Source organism: Phalacrocorax carbo, chromosome 23 (genome assembly GCF_963921805.1).
Source record: "Phalacrocorax carbo chromosome 23, bPhaCar2.1, whole genome shotgun sequence".
Lineage (NCBI taxonomy): Eukaryota > Metazoa > Chordata > Aves > Suliformes > Phalacrocoracidae > Phalacrocorax > Phalacrocorax carbo.
Window position 1 is genome coordinate 4,777,163 of NC_087535.1, and position 24,587 is coordinate 4,801,749.

General features: G+C 62.8%; 1 protein-coding gene across 2 annotated transcripts; it reads right to left on the reverse strand.

The window, feature by feature from the left end:
• Positions 1 to 456: 456 nt before the first annotated feature.
• PIK3C2B (phosphatidylinositol-4-phosphate 3-kinase catalytic subunit type 2 beta) lies at positions 457 to 24,587 on the reverse strand. 2 transcript variants are annotated; one of them, XM_064471871.1, is made up of 33 exons: positions 24,483 to 24,587; positions 15,144 to 16,127; positions 13,504 to 13,604; positions 13,193 to 13,347; positions 12,907 to 13,027; positions 10,555 to 10,666; positions 10,368 to 10,447; positions 10,224 to 10,287; positions 9,835 to 9,981; positions 9,486 to 9,519; positions 8,953 to 9,148; positions 7,868 to 7,990; positions 6,857 to 7,024; positions 6,562 to 6,673; positions 6,342 to 6,484; positions 5,519 to 5,707; positions 5,278 to 5,371; positions 5,079 to 5,173; positions 4,819 to 4,999; positions 4,632 to 4,739; positions 4,452 to 4,544; positions 4,200 to 4,329; positions 3,786 to 3,922; positions 3,489 to 3,658; positions 3,219 to 3,375; positions 3,013 to 3,122; positions 2,687 to 2,888; positions 2,430 to 2,554; positions 2,236 to 2,353; positions 1,823 to 1,904; positions 1,617 to 1,723; positions 1,404 to 1,532; positions 457 to 1,328 (listed from the first exon to the last, which is right to left on the reverse strand). In XM_064471871.1, exons 2-33 carry the CDS (start codon positions 16,053 to 16,055, stop codon positions 1,140 to 1,142), a joined length of 4,884 nt encoding a protein of 1,627 aa, XP_064327941.1. In that variant the 5' UTR covers positions 16,056 to 16,127; positions 24,483 to 24,587; the 3' UTR covers positions 457 to 1,139. The 2 variants fall into 2 exon arrangements, with proteins under 2 accessions (XP_064327941.1, XP_064327942.1); XM_064471872.1 differs by lacking the exon at positions 24,483 to 24,587 and adding an exon at positions 21,672 to 21,801.

Sequence of the window (24,587 nt, forward strand, 5' to 3'; positions counted from 1 at the left end):
GTGCGGGCAGAGGTGCAGGCAGCAGGATAGGCAGAGGTGCGGGCAGAGGTGCAGGCAGCAGGATAGGCAGAGGTGCGGGCAGCAGGATAGGCAGAGGTGCGGGCAGAGGTGCGGGCAGCAGGATAGGCAGAGGTGCGGGCAGCAGGATAGGCAGAGGTGCGGGCAGAGGTGCAGGCAGCAGGATAGGCAGAGGTGCGGGCAGCAGGATAGGCAGAGGTGCGGGCAGAGGTGCAGGCAGAGGTGCGGGCAGCAGGATAGGCAGAGGTGCAGGCAGCAGGATAGGCAGAGGTGCGGGCAGAGCCCACACACCACCCCATGCATTTCATCTCCTTTATTTTCACACCACCGTGTTACAGGCAGGAGGGTCCTGACCGCAGGAGGGTGCCAGCTACCGCAGCGCCAGCCATGGGCAGGGCCAGGCTGCTCCCCCCGCCCACTCCTCCACCTCCCACTAGATACAATATTTAAAACTTTTAATATAAAGGTTAAGTTCATTATTCTCGATCCTGAGAAACATTTCGTCCGTTTACGGAGCTCTTGCTGTAAACAAAGCACCACAGGCACCAAGCCCGCACCCCTGCGCAGGCGTCCCCGGCTCCGGGGCTGGATGGCAGGCAAGGAGACGATGTCCCCGCTGGCACGGGGATGGGAAGGGTGGCTGGTGGTCCCCTTCCCATGGCATTGGGGGGGTCAGCCACATGGGACTGGCTCCATGCACAGCTCCGCCATGCCGCTCTCCTTTGGGAGCGAATTCCCCCAGATGGGAATTGCCCAAATCCAGGCAGGTAGCTCCTGGCTGGAGATATACCCAGGGCTCTACAGGTACCCGCACCCCCAGCCCAAAGCAAACCTCTGCAACGCCTCCCCTCTCCTCTCCGCCCCGGTGCCCAGCCGCATGCTACGCGTTATTATAAAAAATTAAAATACAGATATCCCAAAGGAAGAAATACACCCCCCCGAAGTGCCCCACCGGTCTTCCCTACCCCTCCCTCCCCAGGTTGCTCCCTTGACACAAGGTAAACTTAAAAAAGAAGACGCCTGCAGCAGCGCCCGTTGGCGCCCAGTCCCTACGGGCACATCCAAGGGCGGGCACAGCCGTGGTGGCGGTGCCGTGGGTCCCCAGCCCCAGCGGTGGGAGCTCAGAGCGTGCCATGGCCCCGGGATCCCAGGGCAAACCAGCCCATCTTCTCCTGGGCCAGGTCGAGGTCCCGCAGGCGGATGCCGACCTCTCCGAGGAGGATGTTCTCCCAGAAGCCTTCCTCGCTCAGCACGCTCAGGCGCAGCTCCCGCTGCTGTAGGTCCCCCCTGGGGATCCCGTCATAGACCAGCTGTGGGGCAGAATGGGGCAGACCCTCAGCCATGGCCTCCCCTGGACCCCCCATCCCCATCCCCATCCCACGTACCATCTCGTTGTAGGTGGGGTTGCAGGTTTTTCGGGCCACTTTGGTTTTCCTCTTGGTGGTTTTTTGGGGGTCAGGCAGCAGGTAGGTCTTGACGTAGGGGTCAGGGTCATTGCCATCCTGCAGTGGCGGCTGTGAGGCAGAGCAGGGGACACCCTGTCAGCCCAGCAGTGGGATGGACCCCCACCCCGTCGCTGCCGGGTGCTGCACACCTACCAGCCCCCTGATGTGCATCACCATGATGAAGAGCTTGTTGTTCTTGTAAGAGATGGAGAGCTTCACCTCCCCACCGACCTTCCCCAGGGGCTGAGCCCACGTGGCATCTGGAGAGGAGGAGAGGAGAGGCGCGGGTGGGATGGGAGCCCCCCGCCATCGTTCCACACAGTGCCAGCCAGCTGCCAGCACTGCCACCGGCCCATTACCTGCCGCCTTTGGGGTTGGGTTGGTGCCAGCCGCCTTCTCGTCCCGTGGCAGAGGGTGGAAGAAGGTGTAGATGAGGTCGCACTGCGGGATGAGGAGGTGACGTTAGCGGAGATGGTGGTGACTGCGTCCCCTGCCATTCAGGACCAGCCCACGGTGCACGCGCCAATGCCTTCTGCACACAGCGCACTCACCGATGCTTTATGTGGTGCATTGGCCCCCAAGCACTTCCCCGCCTTGCTGGCATCTCCGGCACCATCCCCACCTCTCGGGAAGCAGCAGCCCCCCTCCGCCCTGCTGGGACCACCCCCAGCTCTGCACCTCCACCACCTTGCTGGCATCCCCAGCACCATCCCCACCTCTTGGGAAGCAGCAGCCCCCCTCCGCCCTGCTGGGACCACCCCCAGCTCCGCACCTCCGCCACCTCGGGGGCTGCATGGATGAGGTGCCAGATGTAGCCGTTCAACTCCTCTTTCCGCCGCTCGGCCACCGCTTCGCCCCGCGACCGCCCGATGACGAACCTGCTGGGGAAGCTGCGAGGACCGACACTCAGCAAAGCCTGGGGGGCAGTGGGGAGCCCTGGGTGTCTGCTGGGGTCCGTGGGGTTACCTGGGCAGCAGCGAGGAGGGGAAGAGGAGGCGCAGCTTGTTGTGCAGCTCCTGGAACTCCTCGAAGGTGCGCTGCACGAAGGCCACCTCGCCCGGGCTCTCCCGCTGCACCTTCACCACATAAGTCTGTGGGGAGACGGGGCTGCGATGTGGGATGGAGACCACCCGGTGCCCTGAGCCCGTATGGGGCTGGGAAGGAGCATCGGGACAGAAGAGCCCGAGATGTCCCTTCCCCTGTCCCCAGCTGTCCCCACTCACGTAGCCCTTGCTGGGGTTGAAGACCCTCTCGTGGCGGCAGAGGAAGACATCGCGGATCCGGCCGGACGTCTTGATGGTGTGCGTGCGGGGGGCAAAGGAGAGGGTCGGGCGGACGTCAGAGCCTGTGAACTTCATCTGCGCCAGGTTGTGGATGAAGAAGTTGAGCTTGGTGGCCACGCTGCCCAGGCTGGACTCGATCAACCTGCAACGAGGCCACCACGCGCTCAGCACAGAGGAGCCCGTCAGCGGGCCCAGCCGGAGCCGGTGCCTCCGTCTGAGGGCTCCCTCCAGCCTCTCCTGCCCCATCACCCATCCATGTCCTCTACCTGGTGAAGTAGGTGGTGGCATCGGCATCAGAGTCCTGTGGTCTCAGGGCATCATAGACGTACTTGAGGTCCTCCAGGTCGGAGAGCTCGGGGATGCCACAGGACAGCATCTGGGAGGGAAGGCAGGGGGTGAGGGCAGGCGGCGGCATGAGGACCCCTCTGCCATGCCTGGGGGGGAAGGGCTGCAGAGCCCCCCTGGCTCTCACCAGCCCCAGCAGGTTGAGGAAGAGGTGGGTGTGCTTGCGGATCAGGTTGTAGGCCTGGCAGCACAGGTCGACGAAGTCGTGGAAGCGGCTGGAGGGTTTGTCCCCTCCGTTGATGACATATGCCATGTCCGAAGTGAAGACGAACGGCGCCCGGTCCCTGCCCCGGGGAGGGAGGGACAGAAAGTGAGCATGGCTGGGGGTCACCTGTGAAACTGCCCCACAGAGATGAGCCCAGGCAAGGGGGAAGGAGATCCCAGAGGTGTTTCTCACCTCTTGATGTTGCCAAACATCTGCGCGTGGCCCAGGAACCTGCCAAAGTCGATGTGAAACATGTGGCCGGTGGTCTTGAGCATGATGTTGTCATTGTGCCGGTCGCAGATCCCCAGCACGTAGGTGGCCACGCAGCAGCCCGCACAGGAGTAGATGAAGTTTTCCACGGCCTGGGAGGAAGGAGGGAGGGAAGGAGCAACCAGGAGTGGAGAAAGGCTGGGCACGGTGGGAAGCGAGGGGTCTCATCCCTGGAGAGGGAGGCACGAGGAGAGGGGACCCTGCCGGGCTCCTCCTCACCTTCTCGTACTCATCCTCCTCGGGGTTGTGCTTCTGCAGCCAGTCTGCAAGTGGCCGGTCTTTGAAGGAGCCTGTCACACCATGCTCCACCTGGATTTTACGTAGGGTCTCGGCGTTGGGGATCATCTCCACCATGCCTGGCAGCAGAGACAGAAGGGTGAGACCCATCCATCCAGCCTGGGGGGCACCAAGACCCCAGACCCCCAGCCGCTCCCCAGCTGTCACTGTTGAGTGACAGCCTGCAAAGCCACGTTCCTACAGATGGGCCGGTGGGATCAGACCCAAAGGGGGATCGCAGCTACCCACAGCAGCTTCTCTCTGGCAGAGCCCCAGGACCTCCTGTGCCATCACCAGCTCGAGAGCATCGTGACCTGGGACCTGATGCCACCGGGGGACACCCCGACGCTGGGTTACCTCGTCCGCGGCCGGTGGAGAAGCAGCGGAAGATGACCATGCGCATGTCCAGCCCCTCCTGCACCCAGATCTTGTTCATGATCCGGATCATCTGCAGCGTCAGCATGTCCTGCCGCAGGTCGTCGCCGCACTGCGAGCCACAGCGGGAGAGCCATCAGAGCCGGGGGGCAGCAGGGGCAAAGCCAAGCCAGCCCCACATGGGCTGGGGCAGCTGTGCCGGGGGTCTGGGCATCGCGGGGAGGACAGGCTCACCTTGAAGATTACGCGGATGTTTTCCCCAAGGGGATCAACATTCTGGAAGGAGAGCTTCAGGGGGACGGCGTTGGAGTTGAAATAGGAGCAGTCCTGCCGTGGGGAGGAAGGTGCAGCCCATCAGGGCGAGCTGGGTGTGGGCAGAGGAGCCCCCCCAGTGCTCCCAGCTCCGGCACTCACCCGGGGCACAATCCCCTTCACCAGCAGGCTGGGGCTGAGCGGCAGTCGGCACGACCCGTTTGCCTTGAAGAACTGCTTCACATCCTCCAGCCCCTCCCGGAGGATGCCCTGTGGGGTGGGCATGGTATGGGGACTGAGACATAGGCCGGCACCCCCCTGCACCCCCTCCCACCACCCTGGCACCCACCTGGCGGGCGGACGGCGCGGCATCCCGCACTTGCTGGGCCAGCCTGGCCAGCGTGTTGACGAGCAGGCACTGCCGGTCAAACTCCTCCCGCAGCCCCTTCCCGCAGCAGCAGAGCAGAGCTGCCAGCAGGTACTGGTAGCGGATGCTGAACTGGGAATCCTTGAGGCCATCCTTCAGCAGCCTGCTTGGAGCAGGGGCACGCAGGGTTAGGTTAGCCCCACCCAGGGCCCCCCTGCCGCTCCCAGTCCCCCCAAACCCACCAGAAGAAGTAATGGGTGATCTTGAGGTCACAGATCGCTCGCTTCATGAGGAAGCGCACCAGTGGGCTGTCCAGGTAGCACTCGTACTTCAGGGCCTGGAGAGGGGACATTTTTTGGGTACAGCAGGACCGGCATGCACCCTATGCCATGACCTGATCCCGGCATGTGCCCCACACCGCATCCCCACCCCACCATATACCTGGACCAGCTGGGGCAGGTAGTCCAGCAGCTCGGTGTCGGAGATGGAGTCGATCCACTGCACGGCTGTCCTCCTCACCTCCTGGTCTGGGAATCTGTGGCCAGGACAAGCGTCTCATGAGGACAGCATCCTCAGCATCCCCCCCGCTATTGCCACCGCCACCCTCTCCCTGCCTGCAGAGGGAGGGCAGCAGCACCCGAGCGCACATCCCTGTGGCACCCGCAGCCCACCGGTGGCTTACGTGGCGTGCAGGAGCCCCAGGGCGTCCTGATGGCTCATGTAGGTCCACTGGCTGAGCAGGGCGTAGATGTCGGGCAGGCAGGCCCACTCCCAGCTGGGCGCGCTGGCCAGCAGCATGGGCAGCGCACCGGGCGCCGCGTGGCAGTAGTAGCGCTTCTCCCACAGCCGCTTGCGGTCGGCGTCCATCAGCCTACAGCAGCGGGGGAACAGGGGGCACGGCTCAGGCTCGGGGCAAGGGAGGGGATGGCATGGATGGGATGGGGCTGGCAGGCTGGGAATGGGGCATCCTGTCCCTACACTGCACCCCGTTCCCCAAGGGACAGCAGGACCCGAGCACCCGTGCACTGGGGTGACTGTGCTGCTGCAAGGACAGCCCTGGCTGTCCCCCTGCCTGGGGACCCCCGAGCCGGCCGGGCTGGCTGTGCACCCCAGGCATTTTGTGAGGAGCGTCAGCACTGTCCTGCGCTGCGGATCCCGGCGCAGCTGCCGACACCTGATCCTCCCGTTTATAGCCAGCGCCAGAGGGCTCCGGCCAGCTCAGCCATGCTAGGCTGGACGAGCGGCCGGGCAACTGTCCCCACTAGGGGGGATGTAGCTGCAGAGACCCTCCCCAGAGTGGGGCAGCCAGGGAGGATAGAGTGCAGGAGGACTGATGACAGGCAGCTGCGGGCAGGCAGCTCTGCCAAACACCAGGCTCCAGCCTCATCCCCAGCTGCCGGCAGCAGGGTCAGGTCCCCAGATCCCCCCCGTGCAAGCTGGTGGGAGGGAGCTTGGCAGAGTCCCCCCGTCAGGGTGATGCCGTCTCTTCCTGCTGGGCTGCTCACCAGTAGAGCGATTTCTTTTGCATGGCCTCCCGCAGCTTGCGCTGGTCCTCCTCCCCCAGGCTGCTGAACTCGTACTTGGGGCTGAATTCGGCTGCTGGCGGGCTGGTGAACTTCACCTCAAAAGCGGAGGTGGGGAAGTCAATCTGGGGCAGAGGCAGAGGGTAAGCAGGGACCACGTGCATGTGGGTCCCCCCTGGGATCCCCCGCCGCTGGGACGCACCTGCAGGATGACGCTGTCAGGCTGGTGGAAGTTGGGGGCACTCGACCTGGCTCTGGAGTTGTCCTGGGTCGCCGGCCACAAGCCCAGGAGCTTTCGCCCACAGGTCAGGACCCTGGAGGAGAAGCGAGGGGTGAGAGCCCAGCACTGGGGGCTGCTCTGATGGGGCAGGAGGGTGGTACTGCTGCAGTGATGCTGTCCCTGTGCCGAGGCAAGGTGCTGGGCACCCTCCTGCCCCACGCTAGGGATGCTGGCACGGTCCCTTGCTGTGCCCATTGTGCCAGGACACTCCACGTACTGCCTGAAGTTGAAGAGGGGGGTGGTCACCCAGCCCAGGGCCTCAGGGACCCGCCGCTGCTTGTTGGCGTCGGAGGAGCTCCCCGGGGGTGGGACGGGCACGGCGAAGAGTGTGACGCTGAGCAGCGTCTCCCGTGGCAGACGGTTCACCTGGACAGGGAAGCAGATCCTGCAAGAGAGCAGCCGGCAGCTCAGCCATGCTGGGGACGGGTGCTGGCAGCGCCCCGCGGCACCAGCCAGCTCCCTGCCTTGGGCTGCCAAGCGTGCCCTGGGAGAGCCCAGCCCAACAAACGCCTTTGCTGCTGGCACTGGGGGTGCCACGTGCCCCCCGGCATGCGACGGAGGTCCTGCATCATGGGCAGACACCCCGTGGGAAGCAGCTGGGTTCATGTACCCCCATCCTCTCTCGGTACCGGGGAGCTGCTCTGTCCCAGGAAGGTGACCGCAGGGCAGGGGTCCGCCATGGGGGGCCCCCACCACACACTAACCTCGTCCCACAGCCGGGGAGGGCTGCGAGGGACCCCGGGGCTGAGGCTCCTCTCCGACGCTCCCGGGGAGCCCAGGGTGGCAGCTACATGTCACCCATGGGTGGGCACAGGCAGGGGTTTGCCCCACAGGGGGGACCGGCACGACTCCGCTCCCCGCTGTCCCGCCAGCCGCTCGGCGCCTGTCCTTGGGGGGCACTAGCACCTTCTAAAATTATCCTCTTCCCATCCCCACCTCCCTGGGCCACTGCGAATGCCAGGCGTGGCGAGGGCTCGGCACAGCCTCCCTGCCTGCTCCCAGGGCTATTTTTGGAGCAGATCCCCTTTCCTGGGTGCAAACACACAGGTCCGGGGAGGGCAGGGCTGGCGCCGGGGCTGGTGCTATTCCCGGGGATGACACAAGAGCTTCCAACACCCAAAAACCAGGGAGAGGTGCAGAGAGAAGCCACCGGAGCAGGGGAGGAAGAGGAGGCAGGGGATGGCACCGAGCACCCCCTGCCCACCCCATGGCCCGGGTGCTGCCTTACTGCTGGTCCCATATGATGAGGTGGAAGAGGTATTTGTAGACGTGGGCCTTCCTGGTGAGCAGGGGGCTGCACAGCTCCTTGCCGCCATGGCTGAGGGAGCAGGAGAGGTAGAAATCTTCGTAGCTGCAAAGGGAGCAGAGGGAGCTGTGAGCCGGGGGGCTTTGCCTGGGGCAGGGGAGCTGGTACCCAGGGGGTTCACCCTGCCATGGGGCAAACCCCATGCCAGTGGGGTGGGGAGGGGGGAGGTGCTGCCCTTCTGTGCCTTCCCCAAGCTGGGTTTGGGAGGAGGGCTGCGCCAGGGAGGGGGTGCAGAGCCGGGAGTCCCCGTCTCCATCACCATATGCCACAGCGCATACCATCACACGGGGGGCTGCCGGGGGGGCCCTGCCATGTGGCAGGTGCTGAGCGACAATCCAGGGAGGGCTGTGGGGCGCCGGAGGTCAGGGGATGCCGGCATTTCCCAGGCTACCCGCTTTGTTCGGAGCCAGTCACCAGGGGGAATACATTAAGGGCAGGACAAAGGCGAGGGGTCCCCGGCGGGGTGGCTGCTGCTGGCGCCGCTGTCTCACATGCCCGCCCTGCGGTGGGCTCCTGCCGCCCGCCTGGACCCCCGCCCGTCCCCCCACGTGGGGCCAAAAGTGGGTATGGGCACCGAAGCACCTAACAAAGGACCACTGCCCGATATGGGGCGAGGGCAGCCCGGCCCCGCTGCACCAGGGCCATCTGTCACATCCCCAGGGCGATGGTGAGCCCAGGAGCAATGCTGCAGCCCCAGAGATTCGTGGGGTTGGGATGGGAGAGCACAGCAGAGCCCATCCCACCGCTCGCACCCAAAGGCTCCGGCATCCACTGGCTCTGAGCATCCCTCACTGCCTTTCGAGTACCAGCATCCCTATATTCCTGCCCTTTAGGAGACTTGGTGTGGGTTAGCTCTTATTCCCTCCACGCCTGCTGAATATCTGGGACAGGAACACTCTCCTCAGCCGCCCAGGAGAGGGATACCCCTGCTGTGGTGTGTTTAACAGGGGTGTGAGCCCCAGGATGTGCAGGCAGAGACCGAGCAAGGTCCAGGCAGCTGCCCTTACCTGGCAGCCCAGGTGATGGGGATGCGGTGGGTGGCGTAGACGGTGAAGGAGAGCGGGCAGGAGAGCAGGCGAGCCTCCTGCGCCACGCCGTGCTCCCGGCTCCCATGCACAGCTGTCTGGAAGTCAGCGTTGAAGGTGTTGCAGTAGAGCTCGACGAGGTTGAGGATGGCGGCTGTTAGGCTCTCCACGATCCTCTCTGAAGGGGAGGTTGGGAGAGGGGTGAGACAGGACAGCTGCCGGTCCCGCTGCCCCCCGTGGCATCCCTCTGGGCTGGGGGCGGGATGCTGGAGGGACCCCGGTGCCAGACTGCGGGCAGGTCTCCCCCGGGACAAAGTGTGTGAGAGGGAGAATTCCAGGCTTCCCATTTTGCTGAGTTCATGGGGAGGAACAACATCCATCGCCTCCAGAAACCCTCTTTTCTTAACCAGAATGGTTTCAAACACATTTTTGGCCTTAATAATTGAGGGGGAGGGGTATGAGGATTAAAGCACCAAGAACTTGAGCCCAGAAGGGGAGGAGGAGAACAGAAATACCTCGATTTTCCCTCTTGGCCAGAACATTTGGATCCTGTTGAGGGAAAAAAAAAACCAAAACCAGAAACCACAAGAGCAACATCAGAATCAGCCCCGCGCTGTCGGCGGGGAGCAGCTCGCCAAGGCAGCCGCTTTACGTAACCAGCCCGGGCTCGGCGGCTGCCAGAGCAGGCAGTGCGGCCAGGCAGCTGCCTGCTCCCAGCTATTGAGGAATTTTCCACGTGATACAGCAGGAGGAAGGAGGGAAAAGAAGTCAAGATGTGAAAATGTGCTTCCTCTCTGCACCTCCCAGCCGAGCCTCCTGGTCCCGCACCCCCCAGGGACCAGCCCCCCAGCACCCATCACTTACCTTCTGGATTTTGGGCTGCATGCGGGAGGGGCAGGGGGGCATCTGGTTGAGGGCTGCCGTGATCTCCTGGGACTCCACGGCAGCCAGGGCGTTGCAGATGGCCATGACCGACTGGATCACCCGCTCCGCCTTCAGCGGGAAGTCTCCCTGGAGGGGAGAGCGGGGCTGACGCGGGACCCTTGGGCAGCCAAGGGGGCAGGGGCTGCTCCCCGCAGCCCACACACCATGCATGAAGGGGTGCAACCAGCCCGTGCCTCAGTTTCCCCTCCTTTCATGGTCTTTCCCCTTCTCTGATGCATCCTTAGAGCCCCATAACAAAATGGGGAAAAAGTCTGCAGCAAATAAGACAAGATGGCCCCAAAAATGCCCCCTCCCTCCCTGGTGCTCACCTCAGCTGCCAGGAAAGCATCCACCTCGTTGTGGAACGTGTCAAAGAGGAGACTCAGGGCCTGCCTAGGGGATGGAGAGCAGAGCTCAGCCCTGGCCAGGTGGGGACCCAGCGTGGGGGCCTGGTCCCACCATGTCCTTCCTACCTGCTGATGGTCTGCTTGATGGGTCTCTCCTGCAGGTGGATGTAGTGGTTGAGGGTGGAGGGGCTCTGGTCATCATTCGCCTAGAGATGGAGAGATGCTGGGCCACAGCTCGGCTGTCCACAGGTGCTCCCGCAGCAGGGAGGTAACACGGGCATCCCCACACCATCCCCCGCACCCGGGCACCCACCGTCCGGGCCAGGTCGCTGCGCACCCCCTTCCTCTTCATCAGCTGCAGGCGGATGTCGATGTCGAACTTCCTGCAGTGCTGGATGTACTCGTGGCTGCCCAGTGCGTGCTTGCTGAGGGGACACGAACGGCATGCTGAGCCCGCAGCCCCTCTCCATCCCATGCGATACCCTGAAACTCAGCCTGGGATGCCCCATCCTAAGGCCCCGCAGCCAGGTGGCGCTGGCTGGGGCTCGGCCGTGGCCGCCTCGCCTGCAAACGGATGTTCATGGCACCGGGTTGCCTGCACTAGGAAACCTGAAGAATAAGCCATTGTTTTTGCTCCTTCCCCCATGCCCTCCAAAAAGACGTGCCCGGCCCAGCTGGCACAACAGAGCCGGGAGTGGGTGCGGAGGAGCCCGTCATGCCTGAACCTGCCCGCCGATGTGTGGGAAGCAGAGTGTGGACCTGAGGAGCTGGAGGATGCTCCGGCTGACAGCAGGACCGGGGCGAGCCCTGGAGCGGGGGGTGACAGCCTGGTCCCACTGTGCCCACCACCACGGGCAGCCTCCCTGGAGCGGGACCCGCAGAGCTCTCCGTCCAGACCCGCTTTCTTTGCTGGCTGCCGGGGAGAATGAGCCGATTCAGCCCTGGCCGGTGCTGAGGGGGTGCGGGAGGCTCCAGGCAGGATGGAACTGCAACGGTGGGATGCGGTGGTGGGGGGCGGTTGGGATCAGCACCCCCAGGGGCTCATGGGGCTGCAAGGACAGGGACACGGAGTCTGACCGGCATGTGGCCACCGGTGCTGCATCCTGCCCCGTGGCCAGGAGGATGGGGAGGAGGCGTGTGGGGAAGGCGCTGCAGGAAGCCGTGCCCACAACCAGCTGCACAGGCAGCAACGCACCCACGGGGCCGGCATCCTGTGCACCCCTGCCTCATCCTGCCTCCCCCCACGCCTTGTAAAAAGCAAATGGGGAGCAAGTGACAGCAGCTCAGGCTGGTTTGCAGGGCTCAAAGGTCCAACCGACTCTGCACAGAGGGTTTTGGCACTTCCAGCATCTCCTCTGCCGGGGGAAGATGTGGAAAGAAAAGATTGGTGACAAAAGGGCTTTATGTCCCAGGGCTTTCTCAAAGGTCCTTTGAGGGCCCTGGGAGATACGGCAGTGCCTGCCTGCACCGGCTCCCGGGGAAACGCTTGCAGGGGACAGGCTGTCCCACTCCGATGCTGTTCCCTGCCAAAAAAGCAGGAGATTCATCCCTTTGGGAAATGTCCTCCAAGCTGGCTGCATCTGTCCTACAGCTGGGTGCTGCCTGGCAGCCCCAAGCCACCCACAGCAGGGGTTTGCTGTACAGGTCAGATGTATGGGAGTGCTGCTGTACCCGTGGCTAGTTAACAGCTTGCAGCCCTGCTGCATGCAAGCACATGTGCCCACACACGCACACATGTGCACACACATGCACCGGGCTGCTCGGCTGCACGAGGGCTCAGCACCGATGGGAATAACCCCTTCAGGCAGCCGTGCCAGGCAGCCAGGAGCAGGAGCCGGGCTTTGCTCACCCTCTGCATGGGTGCTGCACAGGTTCTCCCAGGCTGAGCAATTCCCAGCCGCCCCTTTAGGGCCTAAACCGGCAGCTCCTGGAGGCCGTGGCAAAGCTCCCGCAGATTTCCCACGGCAGGGCCAGGCCCAGGGCAGCTCTCCAGCAGCGGGAGCTGGCTCGCTGCACCGAACTGCCAGGAAGGACGGCATGTGCCTGTGCACGCGTGGCTGCTGCATCTTCCTCTGCAGAGAGCTCTCCCAAGCCATCAGACCCCCAAACCCCTATGGAAACGCATCCTTCCTCTGGGAAAGGCAGCAAGGCAGGGAGGGCAGGAGGGATCCGTGCAGGTCTCAGTCCCCATCACCCATCCCCAGCTCTGCAGCCAAGGGAGCCCACCACAGCCTTGATGCTCCCATCTTCCCCCACACCCGCTCCTCCCCAGCATGTCCCTTTCCCACCCTCTCCTGCAATTTAAACATCAGGCTGGGAGAAGCTGGGGTCTGGCACTCCGCTCAGAGACACGGCTGTTATTAATACTCTTCCAAAGAGCTTTTTTGCAGCTCCCGGGTTTTCAGGCCTTTCTCCAGGCGTGTAGGGGTCAGCATGACGGATGCCCTGCCACCGGGAAAGATGCTCCCAATATGCTGCTTTTGGCAAGAGCGTTGCCGCGGCTTGGGAGGCAGGAAACGGAGCAGAGAGGCTCCTGCTGTGCACGCCGGGATCAGCCCTGACCATCCATCACTCCCGGCCGAGGCCACGCACGGGGCGAGCACAGCCCAGCGCGTGAGCCGCGGGATGCCTGCGTTGTGTCATGTCCCCCCTGCCCGACACTCACTTCTGCAGGAACTCCTCTAAGCCGCAGATCTTGAGCACAAAGTCCTCGACATCGATGGTGTGCAGCTCGTCGTGAGTGTAGCACAGCGCCTGGTAGATGAGCAGGTCCACTGTGGAGGAGCCTGCAGGGAGAGGGAGCAACGTCCTGAGCCCCAGGGATGGTGGAACCCACCCCAGATCCTCCACCCAGGTATTGCTGGGGTCTGTCCCTGCCTCACAGCACCCCGGCTGCCCCCGATTGCTGCAAGGAGGGACAGGCAAACAGCTGCGTGGCATGGGACACTTACAGTCGCAAGTGAAGGTGAGGGGCTCCCGCAGGCTGTCACACACCACCGTCACCTTCAGGCTGACACCGTGGCCCAGCTGCTCGGGGCTGAGGTTGACGGCGCTCCACACCAAGCCGGTGAGGGAATAGTCCTTGGTACTATAGCCAGACCGCAGCCTGCAGAGGCAGGGAGGGGTCAGAGATGCTGCCCTGCTTTGGATTTTGTCCCACCCCGCAATAAACACCTGTTTTGGGGCATCTGGCAGTGGGATGCTCCAGCCTTGGGGTGCACCGAGAGCCCCAGGAAGGGCTCAAGCACAGCCGGGTACTCACACATCCAGCATGTGGCAGAAAGCAGCCACCTCCTCATCCCGCTCCTCAGAGACTTCAAAGAGCTCGTAGCCGTTGGCGAAGGAGTGTGGCCGGGGGGCAACCTACAGGGCAGAGCACGAGCCCATCAGCCGGCTGCAGCATCCCCGGGGGCTCCAGCCCACCACCCGCCTGGGACGGGGTTTGCTGAATCCCCCCGTTAGACCACTGAGCACCGAGAGCCTTTGCTCGCCCTGGCATTGCTGCAGCTGGGGAGAAGGCAGCTCTACAGCATCGCAGGGGGAGCACGGTCCAGCAGAGGAGGGGTCTGCACCAGGCAGGCACCAGCCACAGGACACATCACCCACGTCTGCACCGGCACCCTCCCCATGGCTGGGAGAAGGAAGACCTGAGGTCTCGCTGCCCCCAGCCTCCTACCCACAAAATTGACCATTTCCAGGTGGTTTCCAAAAGCCCCACTGGGCAGATTCTCCAGCAGAGGTGAGGGATGGGCAGAGGCAGCCCCGAGGATGCTGTGGGATGGGGAAGGACCATCCCCAGGCCACCGGGGTGCTGCAGCAAGCCCTGCCATGCCTGGCTCCACACACCGCTCTCCCGCCGTGGTGCTGGGGCAGGCGGCACCGACGTGCCAGGCTCCCCCCGCGCGTGGGGGTCCCCAGGCCTCCACAGCTCTTTCGCAGTGAACAATGGCCCCACTGTCAGAGCAATTAACCCAGCCAACAGCTAACGGGAGGCAGAGAAAGGCAGAGAACACAGCAGCCGCTAAAGACAATTTTAGTGCTCTTTTATAATTAGTTTCTGGCACCAAGAAAGCTGAATGACTTACATAGCCCCCGCCGGTGGTCCCCAGCTGCACCCCTCACTCTCTGGGGAGGGGGGACCCCACGAGAAAGGCGACTTTTACAGTTATTTATCTCCTCCTCTTGCAGGAGGCAGGATGAGCTGCACCAGAGCCGGGGCTCTGCCCCTGCAACGGGTACCCCGGCGGGGACAAGGGACGTGGCTGCCCCGGGAGAGAGACGGTGGCAGCACCAGCAGCTTCTGTGCGCAGAGGGGAGATATCCCACTCGCTCCTTGACGGAGGGAAGAGGGAGCTGGGATTGGAAAGGATGTTGCAAGCCGGACAGGAAAGTGATCGCCCGGCTCTCGGGAGGAGACTCTCAACTCTTTCCGGAGGATCTTGTGATATTTTGTGAGCTGGTGGCTGGGCATGAGGGTGCGCAGAGAAGGCAGCGCTCAGGACGGCTGCGCACGGAGCATCCCACCTGCTCGGTGGCAGCGGGATGATGACCAGGTGGGACTTGCCTTTCTGCTTGGCTTCCCGGCCCCGGGTCACCTGCCCTGGAGGGTTTTGGCCATAACTACGTGATCCCACACCCCTCAGGGAGACACACGATCTGGAAAAGTCTTAACCCCCAGGGACGATGTCTCGGGGCGCAGATGCCTCTGACAGCAATCCACGAACAAGACTCTGAGGAGCCCCATGATGGGACAAATAAAACCAACCCGAAGCAAAGGAAATGCAGCAAAGCCACAGGCACCCACGGCCCCATTAGCACCCCAGCGCTGTGTTTCCAGCTCTCCCCAGCACCTCGGCTCCATCCCAGCCCCTCTCCTAAGGCATGGAGAGAAAAGCCTCTTACCGGGTCAACGGAGATCCTGCGGTTCTTGTTTGGTGCCAGATTCTTCCGGTTGCCGAAGCGGGAGACGTATGTCCGTGGGGGCACCTGGGGGGGCATGGTCTTGCTCCGTGCCACCGGCTTGCCACTCAATTCCTTCTCGAAGATGCTCCTGCCCTCCTTCCAGCCGCGGGCAGCTTCCCACAGCACCTCCGACTCGTAGGTGGACTTCAGGTTGAGGCAGGTGATGGCATCGTTGATGCCGCCGTAGTCGGCGATGCCGTAGGGGTCCTCCTCGGAGATGCGGCGGCCCAGCAGCTTGCCGTGAGCCCGCTCGTGGGCTGCCGAGAACATGTTGATGTCCCTGGGCTGGGGTCCTTTGGAGGACGGGGGGGATCCCTTCCCCGAGCGCTGGGTCCCCTCAGGGGAGCTCCACAGGGGATGCCGGGGGGGCAGCGGGGGCGGTGAGAGCTTTTTGGGGGAGCCACCCCCGCCGTCATGGGGTGAGGTGCTGTTCAGTGGCTCCCCGAGGAAGTCCCCCCCCGACCCCTCAAAGATGTAAAGATAGTCCCCAGCCAGGGGTCTCTTCAGCCAGGGCTGGGCGTCTGGCTGGGGTGGGCTGGGGTCAGGAGGGGGTCCGGGAGTGGGGGGACCCTCGGGCGCCACTGGGACGTTGTAGCTGAGCGTGGGGTCGGAGCCAGAGAGGCCACGTGCCGCTTTGATGCTGTCGCAGCCGTTCCTCTCGGCGGGCTCGTCCCAGGAGATGAGGGGCCGGTCTCCCCGCTGCTTGGCCCGGCTCTCCTCCTTGTCCTGCCGCAGGCGGGAGAGCGCGTCGTACTCCATCTGCAGCGCCTCCGCCAGTGCCAGCTCCTTCCGGCTGATGCCCACCGACTCCAGGGACTTCCAGTGCTCCCCATTGCCGCGCGTGGCGGACATCTCTCTGGGGACCAGGACCTCTTCCTCCCGGGCTCAGAGGTCAGGAGAAAGGCATGCTGCACCGCCGGCCACCTGGGCGGAGGGGAAAGGCAAGGGTTAACGGCCGGGCAGGCTAAGATAAGGAAGGTTGGTTAAGGAGGGTCCGGCTGGCAGCAGCCTGTGGTACAGCGGTACAGCCCTTCCTCTCTGTAATGGAAAAAAGGAAACGTTCAGGGGCTCAGCAATGCGAGGACGGGTTAAATAAAGACTTTGCTGCTGCCCACCCGCCCAGGACCCCATGGCCAGCAGTCAGGCAGCGGAGGCAGGGCAGGCAGGGCTGGTTGGCCCCACGGCAGCTGCTGGGGCTATTGCTGGAGGCCGACGTATTTCCCCGAGGTCAAAATAAGATGCAGAGCAGGGAGGGCCATGGGGCCAGCGCCTGCAGCTGGGGCTGACTCAACCTGCAACCCTGCTGCCGCAGGGAACCTGCCCCGGCATGGGCTTCGCAGCGGTGCCGATGATCCAGCGCATGCCTAGGACACGGCTCTGAGCTGCCTTGCTCATCTCGGGACCATCGCAGCTTTGAGAAAAAGACAGCCTCTGCCAGCAAAACTAGGGATTTTTGAAGCAGAAATGAAAAGGTGAGAGAGAAGGACAAGGAAGGGACAAGACAGGGTGCTGCCCTCCTCACCCCAGCTGTGTCCATGGGGAAGAAGATACTCCGTCTGCAGCAGCCCGGGCAGCAAGGCACCAACCTCCCGTGGCTGGTCCCAAGGGTTTTACCCTGCAGCACACTGCTCTCGCCCAGTCTGAGGGCTACGGCATCCCATTCCCAAACTCTGTTTCAGCAGAGGGATCTGTGCACGGTCCAGGACGGCTGGGAGCACCCGCTGCTCACCAGCTCCCATTGCTACTCCCCAGCACTGACTGGCCCAGGCTGCTTCAGCGAGCAAGAAATGGGGCACAGCACTGGGGACCTGGGCATCACGCTTGGCTCTACCACCAGCAGCCCCAGCCCCCTTAAATGGATCCGTGGGTCCCTCCAAGCCTCGCCGCAGCACCCGGTGCTGCACAGCCTCCAAACCCCTCTTTCTGCAGCATTCAGCTGCACGAGCAGAGAGGAGAAACAGCCGGACTGGAAACCGCTCGCTGGCCCCCGACCAAAACCCGCGGAGGGCGGTGACCGCAGGGGGGGCTCTGCTCTCCCCAGCCAGCACCACGCTCCCCAGGGAAGGATGTTTCACCTCCTCTTCCCTTCCTAGCAAAATAAATAACGAAGTGGATGTTAAACAGAAGAGTGGAGCAAGCCCAAAGCCCCTGGAGACAGACGGCACTCAAAATCTCTAGAGCTGAGAGACAGCTGAGTGTTTTCAGGCTCTGGCTAGGGCTGGCTCATGGGCCTCAGCACAGGGAGAACATGGGACCTCTGCCATCCCAGCTCTCCTCTGCCCAGCACTGCTCCTTCTGCACCACGCAGGGCCCTGGCTGATGCTCTGATTTAGGGTGAAAGGGTGCAACTACCCCTTCCCAGTGACTGCAAGCATTTTTGCTGGAAAGCACTGCTGGGTGCTGCAGGCACCGCTGAACCCAATCATGTTCCTGCAGTGCCCGTGGCGGGGGAGCCTGCACATGCAGAGCAGGACAGCCCTTAACCACAATGTGTAGGAGCAGGGAGAGGACTGGCAGACTCTGCCACTACCTGCTCTCACCCCCAGAGATGGAGGAGCCTATCTGGCATGACACGTGCCCCCCACATCCCACCCCATGGCACAGGGAACCACCTCCAGCCAGGCTATGCCAGTGACCACCTTCCTCCCACACCCAGTGGAGCATCACCATCATCACCAGGCTGGTCCCAGCCATCCCACCCCAGCCCAGTTGCTGATTATCGCCTGCAGCAGCACCCCCCATACACATCACCCCCCCACCACCTGTGAACAGGCCCTCCTGACCCTGGGGCCGTGCAGGACCAGATGGCTGCTAAATAGCCTAGCCCAGGCTGGGCTAATTTCCTGGGAGCGAGGTGGGTTTGACCCCCTCATGGGCACAGGACCCCTCTCTTGGCCCCCCCCAACAGCAGGCTGGCCAGGCACCTCACTCAACCATTTTCTTTGGCCTTTCTAACTGGAGAAACGGCTTTGGGGGGGGGGGGGAACAGGCTGTAAACATGCCCTTCCCCATTTTGGACCCTGCTGGCAGCTGTGGGCTTTTCCCAGAAAAATAGAAATCCCAAAAGCTGGCAGTCCTGGGCTTCTGGAAGCCAAACAAAGAAAATCTGCTTTTAACCCAAAAGCAATAAAATCAAACCGTTTTTTGTGGCTGACAAAGCCACAAACCCATTCTCGTCTCCAAGAGATGCATCTTCATCTCGATGACGTTTTGAGCGGAGAAACACTCCTGCCTGGTCGAGCCGAAGCTCCCGCGTGTGCCGGTGGAATGCAGCTGCACCCGCGCCGGGGCAGCAACAGCAAACTGGTCCTGCCTCCAGCACCAGCCAGGCGGGCACCGTCGGAGCAGCCCGGACAGGGGGATGGGGATGGGCAGGCTCAGGCTGGGCTGGCACGGCAACCCCTCAGTGCCAACATCAGCCGGAGAAAAGCCATGCAGGAGGGGGCTGCACGCGACCCGGGGGGTGTCACCTCGGCTGGGGACACCACGAGCATCCCCGAGCAGGCGGCTCGGCCCCTTCCCTCCCGAGCTGGTGCAGCAGCCGGACGGAGGCGATGCAAACCCACACGGAAGCACCCCAAACTCTCCCGGTTTCCCTCCAAGTCCTCGGCCAGGGGCAGGACTGATGCTCAACCAGCACCTCCCGCTGCAGGCTCCTGCTCCCGGGGGGTTTGGTGCGCGGCCGCCTGTGTTTCCTCCCAGTGCCTCTCTCCCTCCGGCAGCCTGTTACAAAAATTACCCGGGACTGAGAGCTGTGGGTTAAGTCTCAGCATGGGAGCTCCTGAGGCGGGAGCCGAATTCCAGAGGAGCAGAGACAAGCAGATTTTTTCCTCCTCAAAATACTACTGCTAATAACATAGGGATAATTTTCAGACTTTAAATTTCCTGGCATTTGCCATGGTCACGTCAGCCTCAGGAGACCCACCCAGCTTGGGATCCCACCTTTCAGAGAAATGCCTCGCTGTGCTGAGTTACTGTGACTGCAGCACATGGCTCGGCCGGAGGCACACAGGAGGGAAAACCACTTGTTCACTGGAAATCCTTTGCCCTAAGCCCCGAATTACGGTTTAACTCAATTTTCTGCACAGTTTGCACCAGCACGGCCCCAGAGGGGAGATTGTAGCCTTGCAGGGAGCCATACACAGACACCGCATCCCTCCTGTAACCCACCAGCAACCGCTGCTCTGCTCTGCGTGGCCACATCAGCAGAGCAGAGGGAACGTTTCCCCATCGATGCGCTGCCCAGGTGCACAAAGCCAACCTCCTCTCAGGGAGGGCCCTCAAGAATATCATTGCTGAGACCAAAGGGCAGCAAAACCAGCTTCAAATCCTCTTTCGGAAACCTCTTGCATTTTAAAATGGGATTTCAGAGCATCTGCTGGTTGCAGCACGGCCCCTCATCCAGCTCCCAGCATCAGCACCCTGCCTGCCAGCCCGGCCAACACCCACCTCCGGGCTCTGCCGGTCCTGGGGCACCCCCCAGGGATGGGAAGGAAAGCGAGGCTTGGGGTGAGGCTTTCACGCCTGCATGCTGGCAGATCCCACAGAGTTTATTTTTCAAATACCAAAATGGTTGGATCCACCCAGGAGCAGCCCAGCCCGATGGCAGTGGGGCAGCCCCCCTCCGAGGGCTCAGGGCTCCATTAGCCCACTCAAAATCCCTCCACACCAGCCACTCCTGCTCTGTGGCGGCTCCTGGGGACAGGTTTTCTGCAGGGTTTTGGGGCTCCCCATAGGGCTCTCCCTTTCCCGACACCCAGCATTGGTGGGACGGGGGGGATGATCCCAGCCCTCGTGCAAAGAGCTGAGCATCAGGTTGGGAGGAGGGTGAGGAAGACCTGGGGGGACCCAGGGGGAGCTCAGCATCGCCTGCAGCCACCCTGCGCCCGCCCCTGTTCCTGGCAGCTGAGCAGCACCTGCTCATCGTGGGGAGGGATGAGGGAAGCCATGCAGAAAATAGTCCTATGGGATCCCACAGCAGAGCAAACGCCGCAGCCAGCCCTGCCTCCCCGTGCCCAGGGACAGGAGCCTGGGGCAGAGCCGCCGTGGCTGCTGGGGGCTCGCTGTGCACCCCCAGCTCTCTCCATCCCTCCCTCCCATCCCCCTCGCAGGCAGCTGCGTTGGGAGCAGATAGAAATGTCCGAAGCATCTGGGAAGACATCAAACATCTGAGGGCGAGGAAGCAAAGCAAACCCCGGAGGGGCACCTCCCCGGGGTGTGGGAGCCGGGGATGGAGGTTATGCCTATCAGGGGAGACAATTCACATCCATTTATAATCCGGCGGAGGGAGGAGCGGCCGTGAGAAGGATAAAGCACCAGCCTTCACCTCTGGGGCTGCGGGTCCATCCATCCATCCTGCCGCTCCGACTGAACAGGGCGAGCGGCTGCGTTCCCAGCCACCGCAGCAGCCCCTGCCCAGCCAGGAGGATGGCGGGGGCTTCCCTGCCTTGGGGACACGGAGCCTGCTCCTGGCTGTGTCCCCAGCCACGTGCCATCGTCCCTGCTGCGAGTCACAGCACATCGTGGGGTGACAAAGCTCCCTGGACACACTGGACGCCGGGGCTGCCCTCTGGCAGTGGGGATCCCCCTACATCGGCAAGGCAGAGCCAGCCCCTCGTCCCATGCAGCTTGTGGCATGGAGGAGGGCAGGTTCCCAGGGCCCCCTACCAGCTCCAGCACCCCCCCAGAGCAGGTGGGACCCAGCTCCCCCCACCCCAGAAGAAACTCTCTGATCTCAATTCTCCTCTTCCCTACCAAAATGGGAAGGAAACGGTGGTGTTTAAACACAGCAAAATGCAGGATTTTCATCCCAGTTTGGAACTGGAGGTCCGGAAAGGGAACCTGGTCTCAAAGGTCATTGAAAAATGAAACTGAAACTCCGCATGTTTCATTCCTGGAGCCACACTCAGTGCTGCCAAAATACCACCCCTCAACCCAAAACCCAGCAAAACCAACACTCTGGAAGTGCTCACAGGGAAAATGGCATGATTCTCCCCTAAAACCAATCCCGACAGACATTTTCAGGGAACTCTATTTCTTTTCCCCAGTTTGCAGACCAAAAGCCGAGGGGCTGCGCTCCCAGGAGCCGACCGGCTTGTTTCCAGGGGGGTTTGGAGCTGGTTCCCCCCACCAGGAGATGTCGCCAGCATTTCTCAGCAAGTTAGTAGGAAGGGTCCAGAGCTCATCCCTGAGCCCCAGGATCCAGCCCCACGATCAGAGTCCCTGCACCAGGCGCCAGCCGCGCTTCACTCCCCAGGAGCCACCCTCGCCATGGGCTGGGCACGAAGGACACGGCTCCTTCCACGCACCCCAAAGCCTCCCATTGCTGGGCAGACCTGCAGCCCTTGCCATTGCAACATGAAGCAGGATCCAGCTACTTCATTATGTGCAGCAAAATAAAACCAAACAGCTGCCATCCCGCACACACCAAGCTGAGCAAACACCTTGGAAACAACAAGTGCCACTCACTTCCAACCTGTTGCCTTACGGCAGGAGTTTTTTCCTCTTCAAGCTGATACGTCTCCTACTAATGGCAGAGCAAAGTCCAGTCCAGTCCAAGCTCACTGGAGGAGGCAGGATGTGAAGCTGGCCAATGCCAAAGGCTCTTCCATCATTTTCTACGTATTTCCACCCTCAGGAGGAAATCCTGCCCCGGGGAAGATGGGTCACGTTTGGGAAGGGAAAGCCCCCGACTTGGAGCAGCCGAAGGAGCGAGCGCTGCAGAGGAACCACCCAGAGCCCTGCGGGGTGGGAACTGAGTCTGGAATGGGGACGATGGAGGGGACAATGGGGTGTCCCAGCCAGGCGGCGGTGTGGGTAGGGGGATGACAGAGCCCCCCTTTGCAGCAAGGTCCGACAGCCACATGCTCGGCTGCACAGGAGACGCTGAACCTCACCCAGCACCTGCGAAGCGATGGAGGCGTGGAGAGGAGCGAGGGTGGGACCTTTCCGCAAAGCCACCCACTGCTGCATCCTCCCCGGCGTTCCCACACGGCGGCTCTGGGCCCCACAGCAGCTCTGACGACAAGGCCAAGACATCCCATGCCTCCTCTGCTCCCCGGCCCTGGGGGCACACCCGCAATTGGACTTTCCAAATTACTCAACCCTCGCTGCTCCAGCACGCAGCACCCACACCCAGGGCCAGGCTTTCTCGGTGCTCAGCGTCCCTGGGGGGTGCTGGCAGTCAGGCTCTCCCCGATACGGCAGCTCTGGCACTCGGCTCCTATGCAAATCTCGCCTTCCTCCGCGGTGAGAGCCTGGCGTGGCGTGGCTGGCTGCGCGACAGCGCGGGTGTACGTACACCGAGCTGCACACCGGCTTGCTGGCAGCGATCCTGCATGCACAGCCTGCACGGGGGCTCAGCAAGGCAAGGAGGGACTGGAACCCTATATATGCTCAAGACAGCTGAGCGATGTAAAGCACAGCACCTCCTCGGCCTCAACACATCCTGCTGCACTGGCACCCAGGGGAAGAGTCCTGCCTGCAAGGCAGAGCTGGGATGGACTGGCAAGTGGCAGCATGCTGCCCTCCCTGCCCGCGCTGCCCTCTGCCCTGCAGCCCAGCAGTCTGGGCGAGCCCCAGGGAATGGATCCTGCTGCTGCGATTGCAGCTGTATCCATGCCACACGCTCCCCAGGGCTGTTCCCTGCTGCCATGGGGCTCTCCCTGATCCAGATGCTGAACCGGCGGGGTGCACTGAGGACACGCAGCAGCTGGGGTGCACAGCCCTGCCCACAGCACCCTCTTGGGGTGCCAGGGGCCTGGCTGGTCCCACACTGCATACCAGACCCAGCCCAGTCTGCAATGGGAACTAATTCCTGAGGCTGCTCAGTCCTGCTCTGCCCGCAGGATTTACATGCTGTAGGAGAGAGCCACAGCCCAAGGATGCACCACAGACACATACACACAGCTTCTCCAGAGCACCTGGCGCGCAGGGAAACACCTCACTTGGGACAGGGCTGTGGATGCTACTGCTGCTTACAGCCCCGGCAGTCCCTCCCCACGGCTCAGGACCACGGGAGCCCCGTCCTCACCAGCACCCTGACCCCGCACACACCTCCCCTGCCCCGCAGCCCGGGGTGCCGGCGTGCACCGGCTGCGCACACATCCTTAGCGTGCATCCAGGCAACGCTTGCACACGCAGGCACGGAGCACCTATTTTGCAGCACGCAGGGAGAGCCGGTGCCCAGGTGCGTGGCCACTAGGCTGGAAAGGCAGCTCCTTTCGGCTCCCAGCCGTGGCGCGGATCCTCTCCCCAGCCTCGCTTCGCCTCGTATTTAGGAGGGTGCTCCCAAGGCGAGGTGGGGCAGGCACCTCACCAGGGCAGTTAGCCGGGAAGAGCCGGGTGCCCCATTTGCCAGGCAGGTTTCCCTCAACCCACAGTTCCCCGCCACCCTGTCCCTCCCGCTTTGGGAGGAAAAAGATTGATTTTTCGGATCACACTGGTGCTGGTTCACCCCGACCCAGATCCTGGGAATAATTACATTCGTGTTTGGCCTTATACACATGAATAGCTGTGGTTAAGTCAATATATCTCCTTTGCTTCGGGGTAATAGCTCGCATATCTCTAGAGTTTACTGTTAAATACATACATGAGCCTTTCTGCAAGTTCAGGATCCGGAGCACTATACCGCAGGAGCAGATGGAGCATCGCTGCAGCATGCCCAGCATCCTCAGAAGTGCTTTCTGTCCCCACGCACCGTACCTGGAGCCCACGCCTGCACCGCGGCTTTGGTGGGACGAGCTGACCCTTCCCGGCCGCAGACGAGCTCTGGCTTATCCCTGTCCCTGTCCCCATCCCTGTCCCGGCGGGGGGACTCTGACATGATGGAAAAGAGCACAAACCCCAGCCCTGCCCCTCTACTTTGCTGACGGGCAACTTTGCAATTTGACGGGGACCGTTTCATTGTTCTGCTCATAAACCCCCACCCCAAATTCCCACCCCCACCCCCAAAGTCCCGCCCGACGCTGCATTTCAAGGGACCCCGCGCCGTGCCCTGGGGGTGCAGCGCTCGGGGCCGCCCCCTCCCCCGCCCCGCTCCGGTGCTTTTGGGGTTTTCAGTCCTGGAAAAAACACAAGGCTGGGCTGGAGCTTTGGGGCAGCGCTGGAGCTCCCACATCTCCTCCCAGGGGGTGCAATTTTTTAAATATATATACATATTTTTTTTAAAGGGGAAAAAAACCCGGAACGAGCCGCTTATTGGAGGAGCCGGCCTGCTCCCACCACCCAGCCCCGCCGCTCCCCCCGGGGCTCCCCGCTCCCCCCGGGGCTCAGCCCTACCTGCTCCGAGCCGGCTGCGGCGGCGGCGGCGGGGCCGGGCCGGGCTGGGGCCGGGCGGCGGCGGGGCCGCGCCGCGGCGGCGGCGGCGGGGGGAGGAGGAGGAGG